This window comes from Eschrichtius robustus, chromosome 11 (assembly GCF_028021215.1).
Source record: "Eschrichtius robustus isolate mEscRob2 chromosome 11, mEscRob2.pri, whole genome shotgun sequence".
NCBI classification, from domain to species: domain Eukaryota; kingdom Metazoa; phylum Chordata; class Mammalia; order Artiodactyla; family Eschrichtiidae; genus Eschrichtius; species Eschrichtius robustus.
This window is the reverse complement of record NC_090834.1, coordinates 60620994-60644680: the sequence shown is the minus strand read 5'-3', so window position 1 is coordinate 60644680 and position 23687 is coordinate 60620994. Positions and strand designations below refer to the sequence as shown.

General features: G+C 37.0%; 1 protein-coding gene across 1 annotated transcript in view; it reads left to right on the top strand.

Moving 5' to 3' along the window:
• The window catches only part of RNF169 (ring finger protein 169), an 87418-nt gene that overhangs the window by 47215 nt on the left and 16516 nt on the right, over positions 1-23687 (top strand). The window contains exons 3-4 of the mRNA XM_068556632.1: positions 7534-7680; positions 13152-13270. Of these exons, the coding sequence (XP_068412733.1) occupies positions 7534-7680; positions 13152-13270 (266 nt within the window). The remainder of the gene's footprint in view (positions 1-7533; positions 7681-13151; positions 13271-23687) is intronic.

Sequence of the window (23687 nt, the reverse complement as noted above, 5' to 3'; positions counted from 1 at the left end):
AGAGTATGAAAGTTCTGGTTTCTCTCAATCTTTGTCAACGTTTGCTGTGGTCAGTCTTTTTAATTTTATCAATTCTAATTGGTGTGTAGTGGTATCTCATTGTGGTTTTAATTTGTATTTCCCTGACGACCAGTGATGTTGAGCATCTTTTCATGTGTTTATTTATATTTTCTTGCTGTTGAATTTTGAAAGATCTTCAGATACAAGTCTTAACAGGTATATGCTTTGCAAATATTTTTCTCCCAGCGTGTGTCAGTCTTTTCATTTTCTTAGAGCCTTTTGATGGCTTTAACTTTTGAAGTTTTTAACTTTCAAAAAATACAGTTTAGGGCTTCCCTGGTGGTGCAGTGGTTAAGAATCCGCCTGTCAATGTAGGGGACACGGGTTCGAGGCCTGGTCTGGGAAGATCCCACATGCCGCAGAGCAGTTGAGCCCGTGGGCCACAACTACTGAGCCTGCGCTCTAGAGCCCACGTGCCACAACTCCTGAAGCCCGTGCGCCTAGAGCCCATGCTCTGCAACAAGAGAAGCCACTGCAATGAGAAGCCCACTCACCACAACGAAAGTAGCCCCCGCTTGCTGCAACTAGAGAAAGCCGCGCACAGCAACAAAGAACCAAAGCAGCCAAAAATAAATAAATATATATATTTATTTAAAAAAAAATACAGTTTATACATTTTTTTTCCTTTGTGGATTTTGCTTTTGGTGTTATATCCAGGAATTCTTTTCCCAGCCCAAAGTCACAAAGATTGGGATTGCATTGAGTCTATAGATCAATCTGGGGAGAACTGACATCTCAATAATTGAGTCTTCATATCCGTCAACATGGTATTCTTCTATTTATTTAGGTCTTCTTTAGTTTCTCTTGGCAGTGTTTTGTGGTTTTCACTTTCCAGATATTTTGTCAGATTTATCTTAAGTATTTCACATTTTTGGATATTACTGTAAGTATTATAATTCTTGCGAGTATATAAAAATACTGTTGGTTTTTATATTTTGATATTTTATCCTACAACTGTGCTAAACTCATTTAGTAGTTTTAGTAGCTTTTTTGTAGATTCTAGTGGATTTTCTACATGGAGGATCATGTTGTCTGTGAATAATGACTGTTATTATTGGAGGACTTTACTTGCAGATTTTAAAATGATAGTCATCAAGACACTATGGTGTCGGCATAAGGAAAAGACATATAATAAATGGAATAGAGTATAGTCCTGGAATAGACCCACTCATATATAGTCAGTTGATGTTCACAAAGGCACAAAAGTAATTCAGTGGCAAAAGAACAGTCTTTTCAACAATGGTGCTGGAACAAACTGAATATCCTATGAATAAGTAAAAGTCAATCTTGATCTCTCCTTTATACCATATACAAACATTAATTCAAAATGCATCATAGACTAAATGTAAAAGCTAAAACTATGCAGAAGAAAACAGAAGAAAAAATTATTGACCTTGGGGTAGGCAAAGATTTACTAGACAAGAACCCAAAAAATCCTAATCACAGAAGAAAAAAATGATATTGAATTTTATTAAAGTTAAAAACCTCCACTCATTTAAGAAATAGGCAAAGCAAAGACTGGGAGAAGATATTCTCAAAATGTGTATCTAACAGCGGACTTTTATCCAGAATTTATAAAAAAAAAAAACTCATGCACCTAATAATAAGGTTAAAAAAATAGGATAAAAGGTTTTATTGAAAATAGACACTTCACAAAAGAAGACATGCTACTAAACATATGAAAAGATGCTCAACATAATTAACCAGCAGGGAAATACTCATTAAAATCACATATAGGATATCCCCTACATCCTCTGGAATAGCTAAAATTAAAAGGCTAAGAATTCCACGTGTCCAAATGAGTATGAGAATGTAAATAAGCTGGAACTCTCATGCATTGTTAGTGGGAATATAATCCTCCCTCGGTATTTGTCGGGGAATGGTTCCAGAAACTCCGTGGATACCAAGATCCATGGATGCTTAAGTCCCTTATATAAAATCGCAGAGTACAGTTGGCCTTTGGTATCTGTGGGCTTGGTGTACATGGGTTCCACCAAAGACAGATTGATTTTTGATTTTTCATCTGTGGTTGGTTAAATCCACTGATGGTGGAACCCACGGATGTGGAGGGCTGACTGTGTAAAATGGTATAACCTCCACGGGAAACATTTTGGCAGTTTATAAATTTAAACATATACTTACTACTTTACCCAGCAATTCCACTTGTAGCTGTTTAGACAAGCAAAATAAAAACATCTGTTCACAAAAAGACATGAATGTTCATAACAGCTTTATAACAGCCCCAAACTGAATACAACCCAAATGTACAATACTTGAATGGATAAACAAATTGTGGTATATTCATACAATGGAATATAACTCATCCATAAAAGGAATATAATATAATAAACTTAGTAATATGGATGAATATCAAAAATATGCTGTGAATGAATCCTGACATAAAGGAATATATGCTGTATGATTTTATTTTATTTTTTTAATTTTTTAAATTTTTAAAATTTTATTTATTTTTGGCTGTGTTGGGTCTTCGTTTCTGTGCGAGGGCTTTCTCTAGTTGTGGCAAGCGGGGACCACTCTTCATCGCGGTGCGCGGGCCTCTCACTATCGCGGCCTCTCGTTGCGGAGCACAGGCTCCAGTTGCGCAGGCTCAGTAGTTGTGGCTGACGGGCCTAGTTGCTCCGCGGCATGTGGGATCCTCCCAGACCAGGGCTCGAACCCGTGTCCCCTGCATTGGCAGGCAGATTCTCAGCCACTGCGCCACCAGGGAAGCCCCTGTATGATTTTATAACAGGTAAAACTAATCTGTAGTCATAGTTATAAGGTTAAGGGTTGCTTAGGGCTGAGTAGCATGGGAGATTGATTACTAGTGGGGTTTTTTTTTGTCGTTTGTGTTTGTTTTTGTTTTTGTCTGTGCTGCAAGGCTTGTGGGATCTTAGTTTCCTGACCAGGAATCGAACCTGGGCCCTCGGCAGTGAAAGCATGGAGTCCTAGCCACTGGACCGCCAAGGAATTCCCACTAGTGGGTTTGAAGGGACTTTTTGGGTGGTAAAAAATGTTCTATATCTTGATTAGGGATACAGTTACATGGATATATACATTTGTCAAAATTCATCGAGCTGTGCATTCCATGTGATCATTTTATCATATGTAGATTATGCCTTAACATAGTTGATTTTTTAAAAATCAGTTCAAAGTGGATTGTAGATCTAAATGTGAAAGGTCAAATAATAAGCTCCTTAAAGATACTACGAGAGAATTTCTGAAATGGGATATAAAAAACACTAATGTTAAATTAAACTATTAAAACCTGGAGCATCTTGTCTTTAAAAGGCACTAACAAGAGAGTGAAAAAGGCAAGCTACCGTGAGAGGGGAAAAAAAGTGTGTGTGTGTGTGTGTGTGTATGGGTGTATGTACGTATCTTGTAGGTATATTTTTTTTCTTGAAAATTGCCTCATATTCAAAAAATATAAATAACTCCTACAAATTACTAGGGAAAATCCCAAATATTTTAAAGGAGAAAGGGCAACAATGTGAATAGGCACATCATAAAAGAGAATTTCCAAATAGTCAATAAAGACATGAAAAACTGCTCTAGATCTTTAGTCATCAGAGAAATGCAAATTGAAGTCATAATACGGTATCAATATATATGAACTGAAATGGCTAAAATAGACAATACTGAGTGTTAACAAGGTTGAGAGCAACTGTCATTCTGCTACATTGCAGGTTGGGGTGGGAGTATAATTTGTACAACCAATTTGGGGAAACTATGGCAGTGTACCCGTGCGTTATGACTAAACAGCTTCTCTTTTAGAATATACCTCACAGAACAGTATGTGTATCAGGATACATATTCAAGAATGTTCATAGCAGTTTATTTGTAAATAGCTATAAATTAATAACTACACAAATATCCATTAACAATAGAATTGTTAAGTTGTTTTGTAGTCAAACAATGGAATACTATAAAACAATGAGAAAGAACAACCTACTACATGCAACTACATGGATGAATCTCACAAATGGCATGTTGACTGAAGCAAGACAGATTCAATACATATATAAGATTCCACTTATATAAATTTCAGAAATAGGTGAAATGATTCTTTTTGGTGTGGGAAACTGGGATCATAGTTACTTTGGGGTGAGGAATAGGCACAAGGGGTACTGGTAATATATTGTTTCTTGATCTGGGTGGTAGTTACATGGATGTGCTTATTTTGTATAATTTGTCATTTATGATTTGTACATTATGTATAATGCTTTGATTTTTAAAAGTTTATTTTTGGGAATTCACTGGTGGTCCAGTGGTTAAGACTCTGCGCTTCCACTGCAGGGGTTCGATCTCTGGTCAGGGAACAAAGATCCTGCATGCCACGTGGCCTGGCCAAAAAAAAAAGTTTATTTTTAAAAATTAATGATGACAAAGTAAAGATATTTTGAGGAAAAAAATTACATTGTACTCTTGATAGTGTGGCTGAGAATGAGATTACCATACGGAAGTCAATAGTTTTTCTTTAATAATTAGCATCTAAAAATGGAGGCAGGGACTTCCCTGGCAGTCCAGTGGTTAGGACTCCCCGCTTCCACTGCAGGGGACATGGGTTCCATCCTTGGTCAGGGAACTAAGATCCCGTGAGCTGCTGGGTGTGGCCAATAAATTAAAAAAAAAAAAATGGGGGCAGTAATAAGCATTCCACTTGCAGTGGTGGGCGGCTTCACTTGGTACAAGCTGAGATCTCTTTTGTTTTGGCTCCTACTGCTTGCCTCTTGCTTTTAGCTCTAGGGCTTCTCTGTGGTTGCTGCTGCAGTCCCTACCGTGAGAACTTACTTGAGTTGTACAAGCCAGTGTCAGGGGTATTTAACATCCAGTGGAGCAAACTTCGGTCAGCAGGATGTGGGAGTCTATTTATATACATATATATATATATGCTTCCCCCTTTCTCACTTCTGATTGATAGTCTTGAGCTGCATTGCATACAGTTTCTCATATTGTCTTCTGTAGCCAACTGTCAAGCCAACCACTTTTATTGGCTCGCTGTCTCTCCTTGTTATACTACTCCATCCTTAACTCCTGCTCCCCAATAAAGTATTCATGAATAAGCCTTCTACTCAGACTCTGACCTGCTCCCCATAACAAAGAATTATCTAGCCCAAAATGTCAGTAGTGCTGAGGTTGAGAAACCGTGGTATTTGAAGCCAGTGGTTTGCTTTAAAATCTAAGCTCTTCGATATTCAAAACACTGACTTCAGGAAATAACCACTGAATGTCAATTTTTGTGTCTATAAAATGATAATGATAAGGTAAGCTCTATAAACTTAATGCCTGAAACATGGAAGAGTTCAATAAAACAGCAGCTATTGATACTTCTTATTCAAGTTTATATGCTATTTTCTGACACTCTCAGTCATTTTCGCTGAGTATAAAAACTCTTTCCTAGATACCAAGTTCTCAAGTCCTTATAAGTAACCATCAAAAGGGACCAAAAAAAAAAGCATCTGCAGAACCCAATATAGAGAAAACACCAACATGATTCATGTGAAGATTTAAATGTGTATATGGGTTTTTCAATTTTGTAAATTTTTAGCTTTAAGGTGATGCTGTGTTAGCAGAGACTCAACACGGCAATGAGAAGGTTGTTTTGCCAACAACACACAAGTTCATTGTCAAAAACTTTGAGAGCAGCCATAAACATTATTAGGAGGCAAAGGATGCATTCTAAAACACTAGAAAAGCCAGAGAACATAGTATGTAGACACAATTAAGCACAAAACAAAATAACACTAAAATACGTAAAACAGGAAATTTAATATTTAGTTTTTTAAAAATAGCAACGTCTGTGTATGTATATATTGTTGGGGGCTATCCTATGCATTTCGGATGTTTAGTAGCAGTTCCTGGCCTCTACCCGCTAGATGCCAGTAGCACCACACACCTTATCCCCTCAGTTGTGACAGCCAAAAGTGTCTCCAGACATTGCCAGATGTATCCTGAGAGGCAAAATCAGCCTTGGTTGAGAACAACCGAGGTAAACATAGATTTGAATTCCAGCTCCAAGGCTATTATGGCTCTGTGAATTTGCCATAGTTTTTTTTAAACCTTAGTTTTGTTTTTCAATTTTTAAAGTAGAGATAATGAGATAATTTAACAGTGCTTTAGCTCTGCATCTGACACATAGAGTTCAGTAAATGATAACGTGATGCTAAAACCTGTTTTTTGTGTGTGCCACTCCGCTTTCTATCCTCTAAAAGTGAAATGCCCCTCTGTAGCCTGTGGTCATCTAAGATCATTAAAAGGCATTGATCTAAGATCATTAAAAGGCATTGATCTTTCATGTGGGCAGTTAGCATAGACTTCAGGTTTGCTTTCTACCTAGCTATGGATTAGCTTTCTCCTCCTGATGTAACATTGTTTATGGTGTTCTTTGCATATTCATAACCTCTTGAATTAGACTCAGCATGTTAAAGACTAGTTCAGTCTTATTGGAATCATACCTATAGAAATTGGAAAGATAAGACTAAATCTTTATTGTTGTTTATTGTTATTGTTGTTTTTGTTTTTTAACCCAGTTGACAGCCAATGAAAAATATTTATTTGTTCTTTAATTTTATTTTATAAGTATGATTAAAAATATTGATAGCCTAGAATTGTTTTCATATACATTGTCATTTAAATTTTATTAAAATCCCAGGCAATGAAAAGAGAATAAAGGGAGGTTAGGAAAGGGAACTCTTGATATACTGTAAGTATATAGCAAGATACTACAGTAAATACTTTATATTATTATCTCATTTATTTCTTACAGCAATATCTGCAAAGTAAGTAGCATTGTCCTATTTTGTAGGTGAGCATATGGTGGTTCATTTGCCCAAGATCATATAGCTGCTAAATAAGTGACAGAACCACTAGAACCCAGGTTTTAAATTCCAAAACCCATCTTATTTTCATAATGCCGTGCTACCTCCCCCAAATGAGGAGCATATTAGTCTGCCTTAACTTTCTTTGTACACCATGTATCTTGACCTATCCTGTGGATCACAAGATCCACATAAACTGTAGGACGTTGGAACTGTGATAAGCCATTTTTTCTGTTTCCAGTAGGCCCAAAGACCTGTCTTGCCTAGACCAACTTCTCTGGCCCTCTGTGGCCTACATCTTTGCTGTTCTCCTGGTCCAGTGCAGTTATATCTGGTTTATGAGAGTAAGGAAAGTTTTTAGGTTCTGCCTTTTTTGGCTAAGTGAATAAACCTTATTTTTTGATTATGTGTATTATCTTAGCCTTTGTGATTTCATATTGCTCAAGAATGCAGAGCAGTTAAATCTTAAGCCATGAAGGGAATGTTTGGCAAGATTCAAGTAAAAGTAGACCTAAAAATTAAGAGGGCTTTATATCAAATAAGAAAATAGTCTCAAAACTTTCCTGTTTGTTCTAATAGACTACTGCGTAAAAGATGTTTTTAAGTCTATAGTTGCCTAAAACTACTGTCTTGGTGTGATTTGTATTTTTAGCTGAGAGAAGAAAAGTTACAAGAGGAGAAAACCTCTGAAGATCAAATCCACAGGCTGTTACCAGAGGATACAGAAATGGGAAAAAGGAAAATGGATGAACAGAAAAAAAGAGATGAGCCATTAGTACTGAAGACAAATCTAGAGCGCGTAAGTAGATCACCTTTTTGATGGACACCTGCCTCAAAATCAGCAGTTGGCCCAGGTGATGTGGATCTGAAAAACCTTTGTTGGTGAACAGTAACAGTCATTGACTGTGCAGCTTAAGAGTAGTGAAGAACTTAGCGTTCAGATGGAGAGCTGGAGAAAATGATTTGTGAATGGGACAATGAGACTTGTGTGGAAAGATTAAGGGGGAACAGTGGGGGAAAAAGGTGAGTGAGAGGAAAAACCTAGTATAGTATACTACTTGTGGTAAGTTTTATACATATATTGTCATTTTGATTTATGAGTTGTTGTTTGACATCTGAGTTCTGTATGTGTTATATCCTCAACTAGATTTCCTTATACTTTGTATTTTACTTCCCTTTACTCTTTATAATGCCCCAAACAGCACAGTTCTATTTACAAAGTAGGTCCTCAATATTAGATTACTTAGTTTAAACTTAACCTAATTATACTTCTAATTGGGCCAAATCTTGCCTGAATTTTTTTTCGTTACTTATTTACCAAGCAAATTACTGGAAAATGTTGTAAATGGTATATTTAACTAATACAAGAAAGCACTTTTGGAGGATCCACTGATTACGGCTCAAATGGATGATTATACTTGTTTTTTTTTATTTAGTAATTCATATTGGATTAGACATCTTCTATTACTTGCTATATGTACTTAGCATACCTTTAGAGTCATATCTATTAAAATGTTTTGTGATTCAGGCTCGTTAGTATTTCAGGCTATATTTTTAATTAGGTGGATTTAATAAAGCTTTACCATATATAAAGATAGACAACATACCAGACTAGAGGGGAAAAAAATCTCTAGACCTGAAGTCTGCCTGTTAAACAGGTTCCAGCGTTGTTACAGATTGTACAACTTTGGCCCGGTTACTTAATTTCTCTGTGCTTTAGGTTTACTCTTTGCAAAGGCATTTTTCCTGAACTTCAAAATTTGAGATTACTTAAGCTTTCTTGGATTGATAGTATTTGCTGACTGTCAATGTATATGTGGGTTTTTTTAACCCAGTTATAATAATAATAATTGTTACTATTTAATTATTGTTAAAAGCAACCATTTGCATTCCAACCTTCTAAAAGATTCAGTTTAACATATATGAAATGCTTATGTACTCTCAATGCTCTGTTCATTGGGAACTACAAAAGGAAAAAGACTGCTTTTGGAGAGAATACAGTTTATCTAGGAAGGCAAGAATAAAATATATGATAGTCTTGTGCATATAGTATGTCTTCTGACTAATAGCCCCAGCTGTTGTCTGTAGTCTCTAAAGACCGCAAACTCTGCCTCTTCACCCCAACAGGACTGTCCATTAGTGTCCTCAGGGAAAACAGCCCAGAAAGGCATTTCTTTTTAGGACAAACCAATTTTGACAAAGAGAGCTTACTCTTTACTATGGTCCTTTGATAGAAAGAACCTATTGTTTTCGGCCTTGCCAGATCTAGGTTTCCTCCAGGAAATGATCTCTAGTATTAATTCATAGCAAGGATGGGAAATTGCTCTAATTATTTTTTCTTTTGCCACTATAATCTTTGAAGTAGAAATTCATTACATCAACCTAAAATTTAATCTTAAAAGGAATCAGGAAGTACAAATCCTGATTGGCGATGGCCAGTTTTGCAAAATTTCCTGTACATTGAATAAAATCAGATCTATGAACACTTGAAGTTTTAGATTTTTGTGATTTTACCTTTGTTCTGTTTGCTTTTATATTTTATATTTTTGAGGACTTTTACAATTTTACTTTAAATATGTCTTAAGAAATTTTGGTGTTGAACAAATAATTTCATTTAGTTTGGCCAAGGATACATTCATATTGGGACTGAAAAGAAGCTCAAGTGGTCTCAGTGGAAAGCCAGCTGAAGGATTATATTTTATAGAGAGACTATTATGATTAGAGCTGGACTGATCATTTCACCCTCCTGCTCCAAAAACCTCAGTGGCTCCCCATTTCCTGTGGAATTAAATGAGAACTCTTCACCCCAACATTCAGGTCCTTAGTATTATTCTAGCTTATCTTTCCATTTTTGCTTACATCCGAGAACTCCAGGGAACAGAGCTGTTTGCTTTCCCCCAAATGTATAATCTATGCTTTCCCTCCTGAGAATCCTTGCTCTTGCATTTCATCTCATTGAAATTCCACTGACCTTACCTGTTGAAAGGCTATTTATCTTTCCATGTCCAGTTCAAAAGCTGTCACCTTCCTGGAACCTATAGGGATTCCTCACTTTTTTCTCCACTCCCATCATCCATTCTCTTCAACTTTCCTCTCCTCACTTTGTAACTTTTATAGGACTTATTTCATTCTTCCTTACATTATGGTTATTTGTGTGTTTGTGTTTCTCTACTTAATTTGTAAGTTTGTTAAGTATAGGAAATGTGTCTTACTGTTTTTTAAATCTCCCATAGTACCTTGCACATCACAAGTGTTTGATACGTGTTTATCAAGTTGAATCCAAACAGAGGAAGAAAAGTGCTTATTCTAGAAACAGTTATTTGTTCAGAAAGAAAATAAAATAGGCACGATGTTTAATTTATTACGATTTGTTATGGTGCAGTTAATACTGACAATAGTGCAAATTGTTGGAAAACAATTTGGTGTAACAATTATAGTCATACCAAAGGTTATAAAGTTGAAAGTGAAAAATTGCTTGTCATCCCATAACCTAGACATAACTCCTATAAACATTTTGGTGAATATCCTTCCAGACTTCTTTTCTAAGTGTGTTTGTGTGTGTGTGTGTGTGTGTGTGTGTGTGTATATAAAATATATTGTTTTTCTTTTCAGAAAATGTAACCCAGTATACATACTGTTTTATAACCTTCTTTAATAAACTATAAGTCCTGGATGTCTTTCCATGTAAATAAAGAATCCCATATCATTATTTAGTGGTCTGCTAGTTATTCTTTACTGTAGAATTTATCCAATTAATTTGTTTAATTAATCTGTTGATATTTTGCTGTCTTAAACCACTGCTGTGATGAAATCCACGTGTCTCATTAGTTCCTTATAAATTACTAGAAGTGGAATGATCAGATCAAAGGTAGTGTACTTTTTAAGACTTTTTGGTACTTATTATTCAGTTGACCTCCAGAAAGTTTGTATTAAACTTTGAACTTTAAAGTTTGTATTAAACAATAGTAAACAAATGTGCTAAACTAATTTCCTCACACCCTTGCCAACCCTGGGTATTATCATTCTTTTAATTTTTTTTAGGCACAACATTTAAAAAAATATCATTTTAGAGATTTCCATTTTAGGAATCGATTGTCCTATAGGCTTGTTTTTATCCAAAGTTAAAGATGAGAGGTAAATATTTTCCTATCTTATGGCTCTAGGTTTTGTGAGGGTAGAAATATAGAGGGATTGGGGGTCAGGGTACCTTCTGTTTATATAATTATTTATTTATAATAATGTAAATTTATTTTCAACAATTAAAAGGAACCTGGCATATACCTACTATAATACCAGAGTTTTTTCTTAAAAGATTAATAGTATTAAAATTGATATAAATAAAAGCTGTCTTTTGTTGAGCACTTACTACTTGTGAGCTAATACACTATGTGTTTTTAATGGTTTATCACAATATATGTAGTAGACAGATCATTTTTAATTTTATAGATGAGAAACTGAGGCTCAAAAAGGTAAAGCAACTAACCTATAGTGACAGTGATAGCTAAGTAATAGAGCTGGAATTTGAACATTCTTTTATTTGGTACCGAATTGATTATGCAGAAAGACCTAAAAAAAAATTGCCATTATTTATCCCCTGTTGAGTCTGTTGATGTCAAAACTTTTTCTTTCTTTCCAATAAATTTGGTAATGGGTTAGTGCTATTAAAGTTTCTCCAGTGAATAGTTTGTACAACAGGGTTCTTTAAGGAGTGATAGATACCCTACAAAATTGAAAAGCTTCTCTGTAAATTGTAATCCTTCAACTGTTTCTCAAAGGCTGTTGGAAACATAGCCTGTTGTATGAATGTGCCTATCAACCTAGAGAATAACAAAGCATTTAAGGAATACAGGGTACTCTGAGCCATAAGATGCCTTGCATGCCTCTGTCTACAACTCTAACTTTGATAGTCATTTAATCATTAGAAAACTGGTTAATCATTAGATTATTAGACGTTTTTTGTTTACCTACTATATAATGGTATCAGAAGTTTTAAAGAAAAGGTGGTCACTTGCTCTCAAAGAGTCTGTTGTCTACAGCAGAAATCAGACTCCTAAATAAGAAGCTACGGTTCAGTGTGATTAGTTGCTCCCCCTAGAAAGAAGACACTCATATTGAATCATGAGCAAATCCTCATATGTGTATGCAAAAGACACACGTAAAAGAAACTTTGAATGTAAATTTAAAGACTCAAAAAGAGACTCTAAAATAAAATGAAGGTAAATGAATGAGTGTCAGCAAGATGGAAAAAGCTGATCTAAGGGTATTTGGAAGCGAAAGTGACATTTAAGATGCCTCTGAAAGGCCAGTGAATATTTTAGGCAGAGAATGTGGAAGGAGAATCTTAGGCAAAGGGACTAATAGCATGTGCAAAAGAATAGGAGTTTTGAAAGACTATGATGGTACATGTGGAGAGTAGAAAGTAGTATGATTACAGTAGAGCTCAAGGAGTTCCCTGTGTGGGAACTGGTGGGAGAAAAACTTGGAAGAAGATTGGATCTAGTTTCTGAAGGTTATTGGATCATGCTGAGGTATTTAGACTTTATCCTGAAGTCACCAACGGTTAAGCAGGGGAGTGATGGGATTCTGTCTGTGTGTTTGATAACATGGAGGGGATTGGAGGGAAGGAAGGCTGGAGAGAGCAAGACCCATAAGTAGATTATTGCAGTAGTCAAGGCAGAAGGTGATGAGAATCTAAGGAAAGGCAGTGACAATGAGTATACATGAGAAGAGTTAGATCTGAAAGACATTCGAGGAGTAGAATGGAGGAAAGTAGAAATAACGTGGAGGCAGTTTGGAGACAGATGCTCTGGATCACAGTGCCAACGCTAACTACTTATTAACTCCACAATCCTAGACAAATTAACTACCCTGAGCCTCAGTTTGCCATCTGTAAAAGGTAATAATCCCTTCTTAGTGGGGTAGGTTAAAGAGTAGATGAAATAAAATATTTGGATGTGTTGGGGTACTCAAAACCTATATACAATGTTATTAATGACTTTGAAGAAAGGAAAGGAAAGAGTCATGGGTGACATTGAAGCTTCTAACTGGGTTGGGAGGGGGACTTAGAGAAGAGAAATACTGAGTTTGATTTTGGATATATTAAGTTTGAGCTGCATTTGGGATATCCAGATTGGGATCCCAAGAGGCAGTTGGAAACATAGATTGGAACTCAGAGAGAACATGTAATAGAAAGAGAGATTTGAACAATAGCTTTGGGAGATTCCGTGGGAACCCCAAATGGACAGTGTTGTCTCCCTTGTCTCCTGCCAGTGTCCTGCACGTCTCTCAGATTCAGAGAATGAAGAACCTTCTCGAGGCAAGATGATACAGACACACCGCTCGGCATTTGTTTCCAAGAACAACTCCTACTCCTTATCTTTCCTGGCAGGGTAAGAGACTGATACTGAATTCAGTCAGGGTTCTTTCATTTTGGGATATGAGACAAAAGGGACTGGGGGAGCTTTAAAGTGTTTGTTGTAGCTACTTTGGGGGAGGTGGGAGTGAGGGAAAATGGGGGAACTGGTTTTCAAATATGGGTTAGGAATAATGGGCCAACCTGAAATTTTAAAGAAAAGTAAATTTTACCCATTTCGGGTATCCTCAGGATAAGATTGTACTAATTGCTCTGCTGCAGAGTTGAACTTTCTTTTCTGGGAGGAAACAACAAAGCCTTCTTCAACAACCATTGATATTGAAGACAATATCCATGGATTTTCTTTGTGGACTTTTTTCTCTTAATAGGAACTTGAGGCCAGAGTTGATTTATTTACAATGCCTGGAACTAAAATATATATTGATAGGTTTCAAGAGGGCAAACTAAAAAGTTTTTAAGACCTTTGTCAAGGCATTTCTTGTTCCTTTAGACTTTGCAGGCCCTGGGGAGGAAAGGAAGGAGGAATTGGATGAATGTTGGGTGATGGAAGAATAATGAAGGGCTTGGTGGAAGGAAGGAAAGAAGGATGGATAGATGGATGGATAGATAGGTAGGTAGGTAGGTAGATAGATAGCAGGAGGGAAAGGAAGGGAAGAAGAAATGAAAGAAGGGAGGAAGGCTGGAAGGAATCATTTATTCAACAGACAGTAGGTACTGTGTGCCATGCCCTCTCTTTTAATATAAAAAGACACAGTCTTTACCCCATTTTGTTGTCTTTTTTGATTTAAAGCTGGCATTGCTCACCCTTATTTCTAGGGTTCTTCTCCTCCTTCCCACAGCACTATGAAGTGTATCTCTCTTGCTGTTCCTATGGACATATACCTGGACCCTTTATATCTTAAGGCTTTTTATTGCTACTCACTAATAAATATGACCAAAAAAATCTACCAAGTTTAAGAATGTTATAAAGTTCATGCTATTGTGATCCCTGTTGTTTTTATATCTGAATCCTTTTGGTATATGTTCTGATTTTCCTGTTCTTTCTTTTTTTTTTTTTAATTTTATTGGAGTATAGTTGATTTACAATGTTGTGTTAGTTTCAGGTGTACAGCAAAGTGATTCAGTTATACATATACATATATTCATTCTTTTTCAGATTCTTTTCCCATATAGGTTATTACAGAATATTGAGTATTTCCTGTTATTTCTGTGAGTAAAATTCACTAAACCTCTCCTTCTCTTAAATGCCTCCCCTTCTCTGGGTGATGGTAACTCCTTCCAGGAAGGCCCTTTCCTAAACTGTTTATTCACTCATTTGACATTTGTTGAATGGCCACTGGATTGTAGCCACTGTAGCTTGACTGATGAAATGAGAACCCAATACGTAAGATGTAAGCCATTGTACTTAACCGTTTATGGTGATGATGAAACTCTTGCTCTTTGCATGTGAGCTTGAACTATAGATGCCTTGTAAAGTTAAAAAATTCAAGATTGCTTGACTAAGAATCGTCAGCTTCTGAATGTGTACGTGGATTTTTCCCCATTTATAGTGGGTGTATCTTAATGATTATTAGAGGGATCTACTGAAAAGAGAAAAAGATCATATGAATTCCAATCAAGTCACAATAAATATCCCCTGAAACAAATAAATGTTGCTTTATGCAGTCTGTGATTAGTTAATTAATATCTCTTCATTTGAAATTACTTGGGAAAAAGGAAAATTTTATTAAAACCCAAATATGATGCCAAGGCCAAATTGCCCCAATTAATTGGAGTGGACACTGGATAGGTGAACTACTTATTACCAATTCCAGTCTCTACCCCTGTAATTCATTCTTTTAAAGTGGGTAGAAGGTTAATATGTTGTTACTTAGAAATGCCTACCAAGGAACTTAGAAAATTCTTCTCTAAAGGGCAAAATGTAAAGTCTATACAGAGGGGTGTGCTTTTGATTATGTGTGGCTCTGGAATATGTGTAGTATATCTTCTTTTCCTGCTCCTTGGCCCATCCTTGCCCTTAGTATGTATCGTTGAGTCACAATGGGATTAATTTATAGGAAAATATTTACTTAACATGTTATTGTTAAGAAATGTTGCAATCAGTATTATACATTTATGGATTTCAGCATTTACTTTTTCCAAATATCCAAGGTTGTGGGCTGAGTTCAGTTATTAGTACAGTTTTTTAAAAAATTAATTGGATTTGGTTGGTAGGGTTATCTTTTTAGGAAATAGTTTGCTGATGTCATGGAAACTTTAGGTTGGAAAATCTATTATGGTAATACTGTGAATTGCATCTCTTATTTAGTCAACATGTTTTACTTCTTAGTTAAGAAAATATTAAGTTTCAATTCTAAATGATATTTAGGAAAACAATATGAAGTTGTTAGTGCTGACAATGAGATGAGGCATATGGATATATTAAAAAAAGAATTAGCGTGGTGATGGTTGCATAGCGATGTGCCTGTAAACTTAAAATGGTTAAAATGGTAACTTTCATGTTATATATATTTTACCACAAGAAAAAAAGAATTAGCACTGTTAACAGTTTTGGGATTTTTCAAATGCATTTTTTTTCTGTCTGTTAAGCAATAACAGAAAAATAGGTTTTTCTCTGCAAGTTTGTTTCCTAAAGAGAGTTCATCTGTAAAAGCTTTAAAGTTTTTTACATCTGTATTTAAATCAAATTAATCTGCATTTATTTTACTTATCTACTTTATAAACTTTTCTTTCTTAAGCCCAAAAGCATGGAGTTAAGAGTGAGTAGTCCTGATAGGATGGTTATTTTGGAAGGAATCCATCAATAGATTCTGGCCGAGTCTTGCCAGTAGCTCAGTCTATTTTCATTTGAAACATTCAAAGCAAAGAATGTTTTGCAGCACTATTAATAAAGTTCTATAGCCCTTTTAAAATGAAACTTTTTCCAAATAGGCACATAGAGTAATAGTTAACCCAAGGTCATTTCTAAGTTAATTATAAAATATATGTGAATTGAAAAGAATTAACTTGAACCATAAGATATATAATTATAAAGTTAGGCTTTTATTTTAAATATCTGAAAAACTGGTTTGTTTATTTGTTTAAATTTATTTCCCTTCATTCCTCATGCCCTCTTCACCACTAGAAGAATCAAACAAAAAACGTGGTTGCAAGTTATTCTAAAAGCTCAGTCTGGAAAAACTTTCTCTGTTGAGCTAGTGTCTTTTCTAAGAGCTACACGTTCAGTTGTGTTTTCCTCTTTGCTTTGGCTGTCAGGAAGTTTAGAATTAAGACAGAGTTTTCAATTCAGTCATCATGGCCTTCCAACATGGCATATAATTAAAAAAAATAATTTTTGGTATACTCTTCTCATATTTATTACTTAATGTGGTCTTTATTAACGCTCATTCTTTATGTATTTTTACTGTAAGTCACTTAAAATACTTCTTGGGAATAGGGTATAACCATAAAAAGAAATATAATCAAACCATCTATCCTCCTTCCAGTTTAAAAAATGAAAAAAAGAAAGTGATGCAGTAATGCCAGTACTGCCATTCTGTACAAAACTGTATCTTAAGTAAATGGTGAGATTACCGGCATATGATAAGCCTTCAGTGAGTATAGCTGCTGCTATTTTGTTGTTATCTTCTTTTAGAACTCTTAGAACTGAAAAGGATCTTAAATATTGTTTTATCTAATTCCTTTGTTTTATGGGTGAGAAGACTAAAGCTCAGGGAGAGACCATGGCTTGCCAAATCTTAGACTGCTAGAGTAGTAGGACGATGAGTTAGAACTGAGATTTCTTGGCTCTTTCCACTATACCCTTTTGTCCCCCATGACTTTCTTATAGATCCCTATGCTGCCTCTGCCCATTTTCCCACTAGGCTTTAAATCCTTTGCAAGCAGGGACAAAAATCTTGTTTACCATTGTATTCACAGTACTTAGCACAGTGCCTGGCACATAGTAGAGGCTCAATAAATACTTGTGGAATGTTTAATGAGATAGGTCTTGTGCCCTTGGGTAGGTTAAAGGGGGCTTTGTCAGAATTGTCAAACTTGCAGTCTCTAGGAGGGAGGACTCTGGGAGCTGTGGAGGAAACAGATTGGCTGGTGGCTGTTGTTTAGAATAGATTCCATAGGATTAATATGGGATTTAGGGGGAGTCTAATAACCACACTGATAAAGCTTTTATACTATAAAGTTGCCTTTAGCTCTTTAATACATTAGCAGTAGCTTATGAGGATCCTTTTTATAGATTCTGTAAAAGAAAAATCTGTGTTACACTGAGTAATAATTAAGCCTTAATTAAGTAGAAATTAACTACATTATTTTGTTTTCTAATGTCCAAATACTTTAAGCCTGAGTCTGTGGTTCAGAGTGGGGTGCAGCAAAAGAGACCTGAAGTGTCTGTGCTTCCTCTAAGGTGTGTGTGTAAGGAGAGATAGAGACAGAGACTGACTGCAGACTCAGTCGTATTAACTGCATGCCCAGCCAGTGTTGGAGTGAATTAAAATATGCAGACTTGTTCCTCTTTTTTAAAATGAACGAATGAAAATATAGATGCTTTCAGCAGACAGATACCAGACACATAAATGATGTGATACTGGAGGACTAGCTTTATTATTTTTTAATTAATTTATTTTATTTTTGGCTGTGTTGGGTCTTCGTTGCTGTGCACGGGCTTTCTCTAGGTGCAGCGAGTGGGGGCTACTCTTCCTTGTGGTGCATGGACTTCTCATCGCGGTGGCTTCTCCTGTTGCGGAGCGTGGGCTCTAGGCACGCGGGCTTCAGTAATTGTGGCTCGTGGGCTCTAGAGCGCAGGCTCAGTAGTTGTGGCGCACAGGCTTAGTTGCTCCGCGGCATGTGGGATCTTACTGGACCAGGGCTTGAACCTGTGTCTCCTGCATTGGCAGGCGGATTCTTAACCACTGCACCACCAGGGAAGCCCTGGAGGACTAGCTTTAGAATTGATGAAAGGAGGCAAACCAGAGAGGTGAGGGTGGAGAAACCGGTCTAGGGAGTTTTAGGGAAGTAGTGGTGTGAGCTTGAGTAAAATCAGTTGACCTCCTTCTGTATCATTTATGTAAAATGCAAGTTGTTATGCCCTACCTATTGCTGGGCAGGGGATTTCCCTGAATGATTTCTTAAGATTCTTTTCACCTCTAAAACTGAAGTGTCTAGAAGTGGCTTAGAGCAGGGTTTTAAAAGGTGGAGGAAATGTGACCAGGGCATGAAAAGGAAAGGGTAAGGGCAGTTAGTGAGTTCTGTAAAAATCTCAGGATTAGACTTAGCAAGTTATGTGTGGGGAATAGTCCAAACATTAACCATGAGGGATAGGAGACTATGAGAGAAAAATGAGGTAGTGATTTAAAAGAAATCACAAGGCTTGATGATGGCCTGGGGCAGGTCGTGTGTGTGCGTGTGTGTGTGTGTGTTGGGGGAGGGATAAAAGAATAGAAACGAATCAAGTGGATGAGCTGGTTAAGAGGACAAATCTTGTTAAGAGTATGGAGTACAGATGGAAAAGGAAGATAGCTTAAGCAGAAGTGATGTGGAATTTAAGGAGCAGGTTTTAGAGGTGTCAGTAATCTCTCTGCCATACTAAAATAGGAATATACTGGTGGTTTTCAGAGGGGTCTGGCAGGATGGTGAAGGGTAGCATCAGGGAACTAGCTTTTTCCCAGGGCTTCCTGCCATGTTCAGTACTTTACAGACCTCGTTTCCTTTAGTTCTTACATTAATCCTATAAGATTTATAACATTCTCATTTTTCAGCTAAGGAAAATGCAGTTCAAAGAGGTTAAGTAACTCGCCCCAGAACTTCTCACCTGAGTAGAGTGACAGAGATGGAATTGGAACTCAGGTCTCTCTTGACTCCAAACCTGTGCTCTTTCTAGCAAACCATTGTCAGAACCCTGTGACAGAAGGCTCTGTGCTTAGCTCTTTGTCTTGAAATGATCTACCTTTACAACAGAAAGCTTCCTTCCTTCTGTTTGTTTAAAGAATTTATACCCTGTCTTGTTCTAAAAAAACACAAGGTTGTACAGAGGTGGGTAAGAAGCTGTCCAGTTATCCTGTTGTTTGAGGGGACTCAAATCCTTTTGCATTACTCTAGGCCTTTTGAAATACAGCTGTGGAAACAATGTTCCTATCCATCAGCAAACAAATACTAGTGCATGTCCAGAATAGGCAAACATGTAGAGACAGAAATTAGATCAGTGGTTGCTTAGGGCTGGAGGAGAAGGCGGGGTTTAGGAGTAATAGCTAAAGGGTATGAGGTTTCTTTAATAGGTGATGAAAATGTTTTAAAATTGTGGTGATGGTTAAATAACTCTGTGAATATACTAAAAACCATTAAATTTTACACTTTAAAAAAAGAAAGAGGGACTTCCCTGGTGGCGCAGTGGTTAAGAATCCGCCGGCCAATGCAGCGGACACGGGTTCGAGCCCTGGTCCGGGAAGATCCCACATGCCGCGGAGCAACTAAGCCTGTGCGCCACAACTACTGAGCCTGTGCTCTAGAGCCCGTGAGCCACAAGTACTGGAGCCCATGTGCCACAACTACCGAAGCCCGCCCACCTAGAGCCTGTGCTCCGCAACAAGAGAAGCCACCGCAATGAGAAGCCCGTGCACCGCAATGAAGACCCAATGCAGCCACAAATAAATAAATAAATAAATAAATAAATAAATAAGTTAGTTAGTTAGTTAAAAAAAAAAAGAAAGAAAGAACGCTAGTATACACAAGGCAGATAACCCAACAATAAATATACAACGGAAGGATCGTAACAAAATCTTACCCATTTCTGGGTGCATGGCAGCTACAGCTAGGCCTAAGGAAGCTGCTGCTTTTATTCAAGTACGTGTGTGGGGGTGGGAGGCCTCACACACCCAGGCTAGGGGCTGGGAGGAGGATCCTCTCAGACCTTCAGCTTCTTGGTGGAACTCAGCTCTGCCAGACCCCTGAGAGTTTGATTAAAAAACTAATGTGGTATGGGCATGTGAGAGACAGAGAGAGTGATGAGTGAGCAATTAATAACATGAGCTATCTAATGTTTTATATCATGTAATACCATTTGAAAACCCTTTAAGCAGTGTTTTATAAGCATTAAATCTTCTAGCTTTCCAGCTGCATGTTTATACTGGCTGCTCCTCCTTTTCTTTGCTTGTAAGTCAGATGCATTGTGGTTGTGGGTATTTTTAGCTTAACTAGAAATCCCAGAAACCATCTGGTCCCTTGGCAGTGGAAATTTTAAGCTAGTTGCCTTTCAGACAATGCTGCTGTCTCTTGTTTATGACTTCATTATGTGTTTGGAAGAGAGAACTTCTCTAGACGTGCTGGGTCTATTCTATGGCAGAGTAGAGTAGAATGTAAGATCAGTATGCTGTGGTAGAAAGAGCACAGGCCTTAGAGTCTTGGAGATACAGGTTTAAACTTTGGCTTCAGCTGTGTGACCTGGAAAAATCACTTCCTTCAGTTCTTTGTCTGTAAATTGAGGATGCTGATTTATAGGGTTTCTATATGGATTAAATGAGATACAGTATATTTAAAACACACAATGCCTGACAGATAATAGATTCCTAATAAATGATGACGTTTTCTTTCCTTTCCTTAAGGATATCATAGGCATTTCTGTATATATTTTTATTCACTTATAAGAAATTTATTGGATATATCCACTGTGTGCTAGGCACTGTATGAGGGTTTGGGAATATAGAAATGGCTGTGCACAAAGGTGGGAGGAGTAGTTACTTCCTCTATTTTTTAGCAAAAGTATTGTTTGAGCTCTTAAATCTTAGGAACATTATCAAGTTTACTGCTGATGATTCTCAGCCAGCATTGAAGCATCTTAACCTGACCAAATACTACAATAATAATATCTATATATTATGTTGATGGTTTACACGATATTTTCACATTCATGATTTTTGTGACTCTTCATGTGACAATAACAACATTGGGGGAATATAGTTATATAGGAACGAAGTTTATGTATGCTATTGAAATTGAGTTGGTATTAATTTGAAATATATTGTTTTCAATTAAGATGTTAATTGTAATTCCCCAGGGCAACCACTAAGAAAATAACTAAAACATACATAGTTAAAGAAATAAGAAGGAAATCAAAATGGTACAGTAGGAGATATCTAACACAAAAGAAGGCATTAATGGAGACATTGTGGAACAAAAAAGGTATAAGACATACAGAAAATAAATAGAAAAATTGCAGAAGTCCTTCCTTATCAGTAATTACATTAAATGTAAATGAATTAAACTCTCCAATTAAAAGGCAGAGATTGGCAGAATGGATTTAAAACAGTATAGTCGAAATATATGATGAGACTCACTTTAGATCCAGAGACAGAGGTAGGTTGAAAGTGAAAGATGTAAACAGTGACCAAAAGAGAACTAGAATAGCTATACAATATCAGACAACATAGACTTCAGGACAAAAATTATTACAAGAGACAAAGAGAGGCATTGTATAATTATAAAAGGGTCAATCCGCAAGAAGATATAACAGCTGTAAACACATGTACACCTAATTATGGGTCCATAAATTATGTGAAGCAAAAACTGAAAGAATTAAGGGAAATAATAGACAATATTAATAGTTGGAGACTTTAACACCCACTTTCAATGATGGGTAGACTATACAGATGAAAGATAAACAAAGGCTATAGAAGACTTGAATAATACTGTATACCTAGCTAGAAACAAAATACCTAACTGATTCAAGAAGAAATTGAAAATCTGAATAGACCTATAACAAGTGAAAAGGTTGAACCAGTAATCAAAAAACATCTGGCAAAGAAAAGCCCAGGACCAGATGGCTTCACTAGTGTTACTACCAAGCATTTAAAAAAGGATCAACATGAATGTTTCTCAGACTCTTTCAAAAATTAGAAGAGGAGTGAACACTGCCCGACTCATTCATTCTTTGAAGCCAGTATTACCCTGATACCAAAGCTATATGCAGACATCACAAGAAAAGAAAACTACAGACCAATATCCTTTATGAATCTATATTCCAGCACACCATTGGAGGAAAAAAAGTACAAGCTTTGATGCATTAGAGAGGGTAAGAGAAACACTTTGACTTAACCTGCATCACCCCTACCCCAAGGCAGCAGAACTCAGGTTCAAGAGAGATTTTCCTGGCTGGTGATTGCCCCTGTGGGAGAAAGTAAGAGCATGTGAGTGAACACCTGGCTTCTCCAACTGTATAAGAAGCCCATTTCTCTCCTGCCTCAACCAGAGTATTGAATCATGATCTACATGACCTAGGGGAAGGAAGAGTCTGGGAAAGCAGCAGATAGGACTCTCAGAGGGCATTAAAGGGATGAGGATCTTACTAACTACATTACAGTCTCCACCCACAAGTCACTGGGGAAGCCTCACCTGTGGATCCTCCCAACTGGCCCATGGGCACTCCCATCGCTCCACATGCCTTATTCACACATGCTTCCACCCTGTGGCCAGTTCCTTGTGCATGCTCCCAGTGGCAGTGAGCGAGTTTTGGCAGATGGCCAGTAAGCATGTGTAGAAAGCCAGCTAGAATCCGTGGGCAAGGGAGAGACCACAAATGAGCTTTATTGCCACCCTTGGGAAAACAAAATGGAGGCTGTCAGCTTTCGGCCTGGTGTGTTGGGGGATCAAGAGAAGGCATACAAACTTGAGAATTTTGCCACAGAGGGAGAAAGCAAGGAGCTGATGTATCCATAGAAGATCTGAGAAAATCCCAGCATCCCTACCAGAGCTGTTGGAAGGTTTTTCTCTCCTGAAGGCAGTTAGTAAAGTTCAGAGGAGGTGACTGCTACTTCAAATGTGAGGACAGCAATGCAAAACGTCAAGGAACATGAAAAATCAAGGAAACATGACAGCATCAAAAGATCACAACAGTCTTCCAGTATTGGATCCCAAAAAACATGGAGATCTGTGATTTATCCAACAAAGACTTCAAATTAGCTGTTTTAAGGAAGCTCAATGAGCTACAAGATATGGGGATATATGTATACGTATAGCCGATTCACCTTGTTGTACAGTAGAAACTAACACAACACTGTAAAGCAATTATACTCCAATAAAGATGTAAAACTAAATTAATTAATTAATAAGAGCTGAGAACTTCCCAAATCTGGGGAGAGATTTGGATATCTAAGTTTGTGAAGCTCATAGGTCACCAAACAAACTCAACTTAAAGCCATTCTCTCCAAGACACTGTATTATCAGGCCACCCAAGATGGCTGTTCTCTTGCTCTCTGTACATCCCCTGCTCAACCAGTCCCTGCTTCACCTACACCCTACTCACATAACCGACCTTCTCTCTTAATCATAGAGCCTAATCAGTAAATGCCTATATACTTGTACCCCCTCCCCCCTCCCCATCTAGTGATTGTTCTAATCTTTAGATCAGAACATCTCCACCATGATAGCTTATCAAAGGGGCAGTAAGT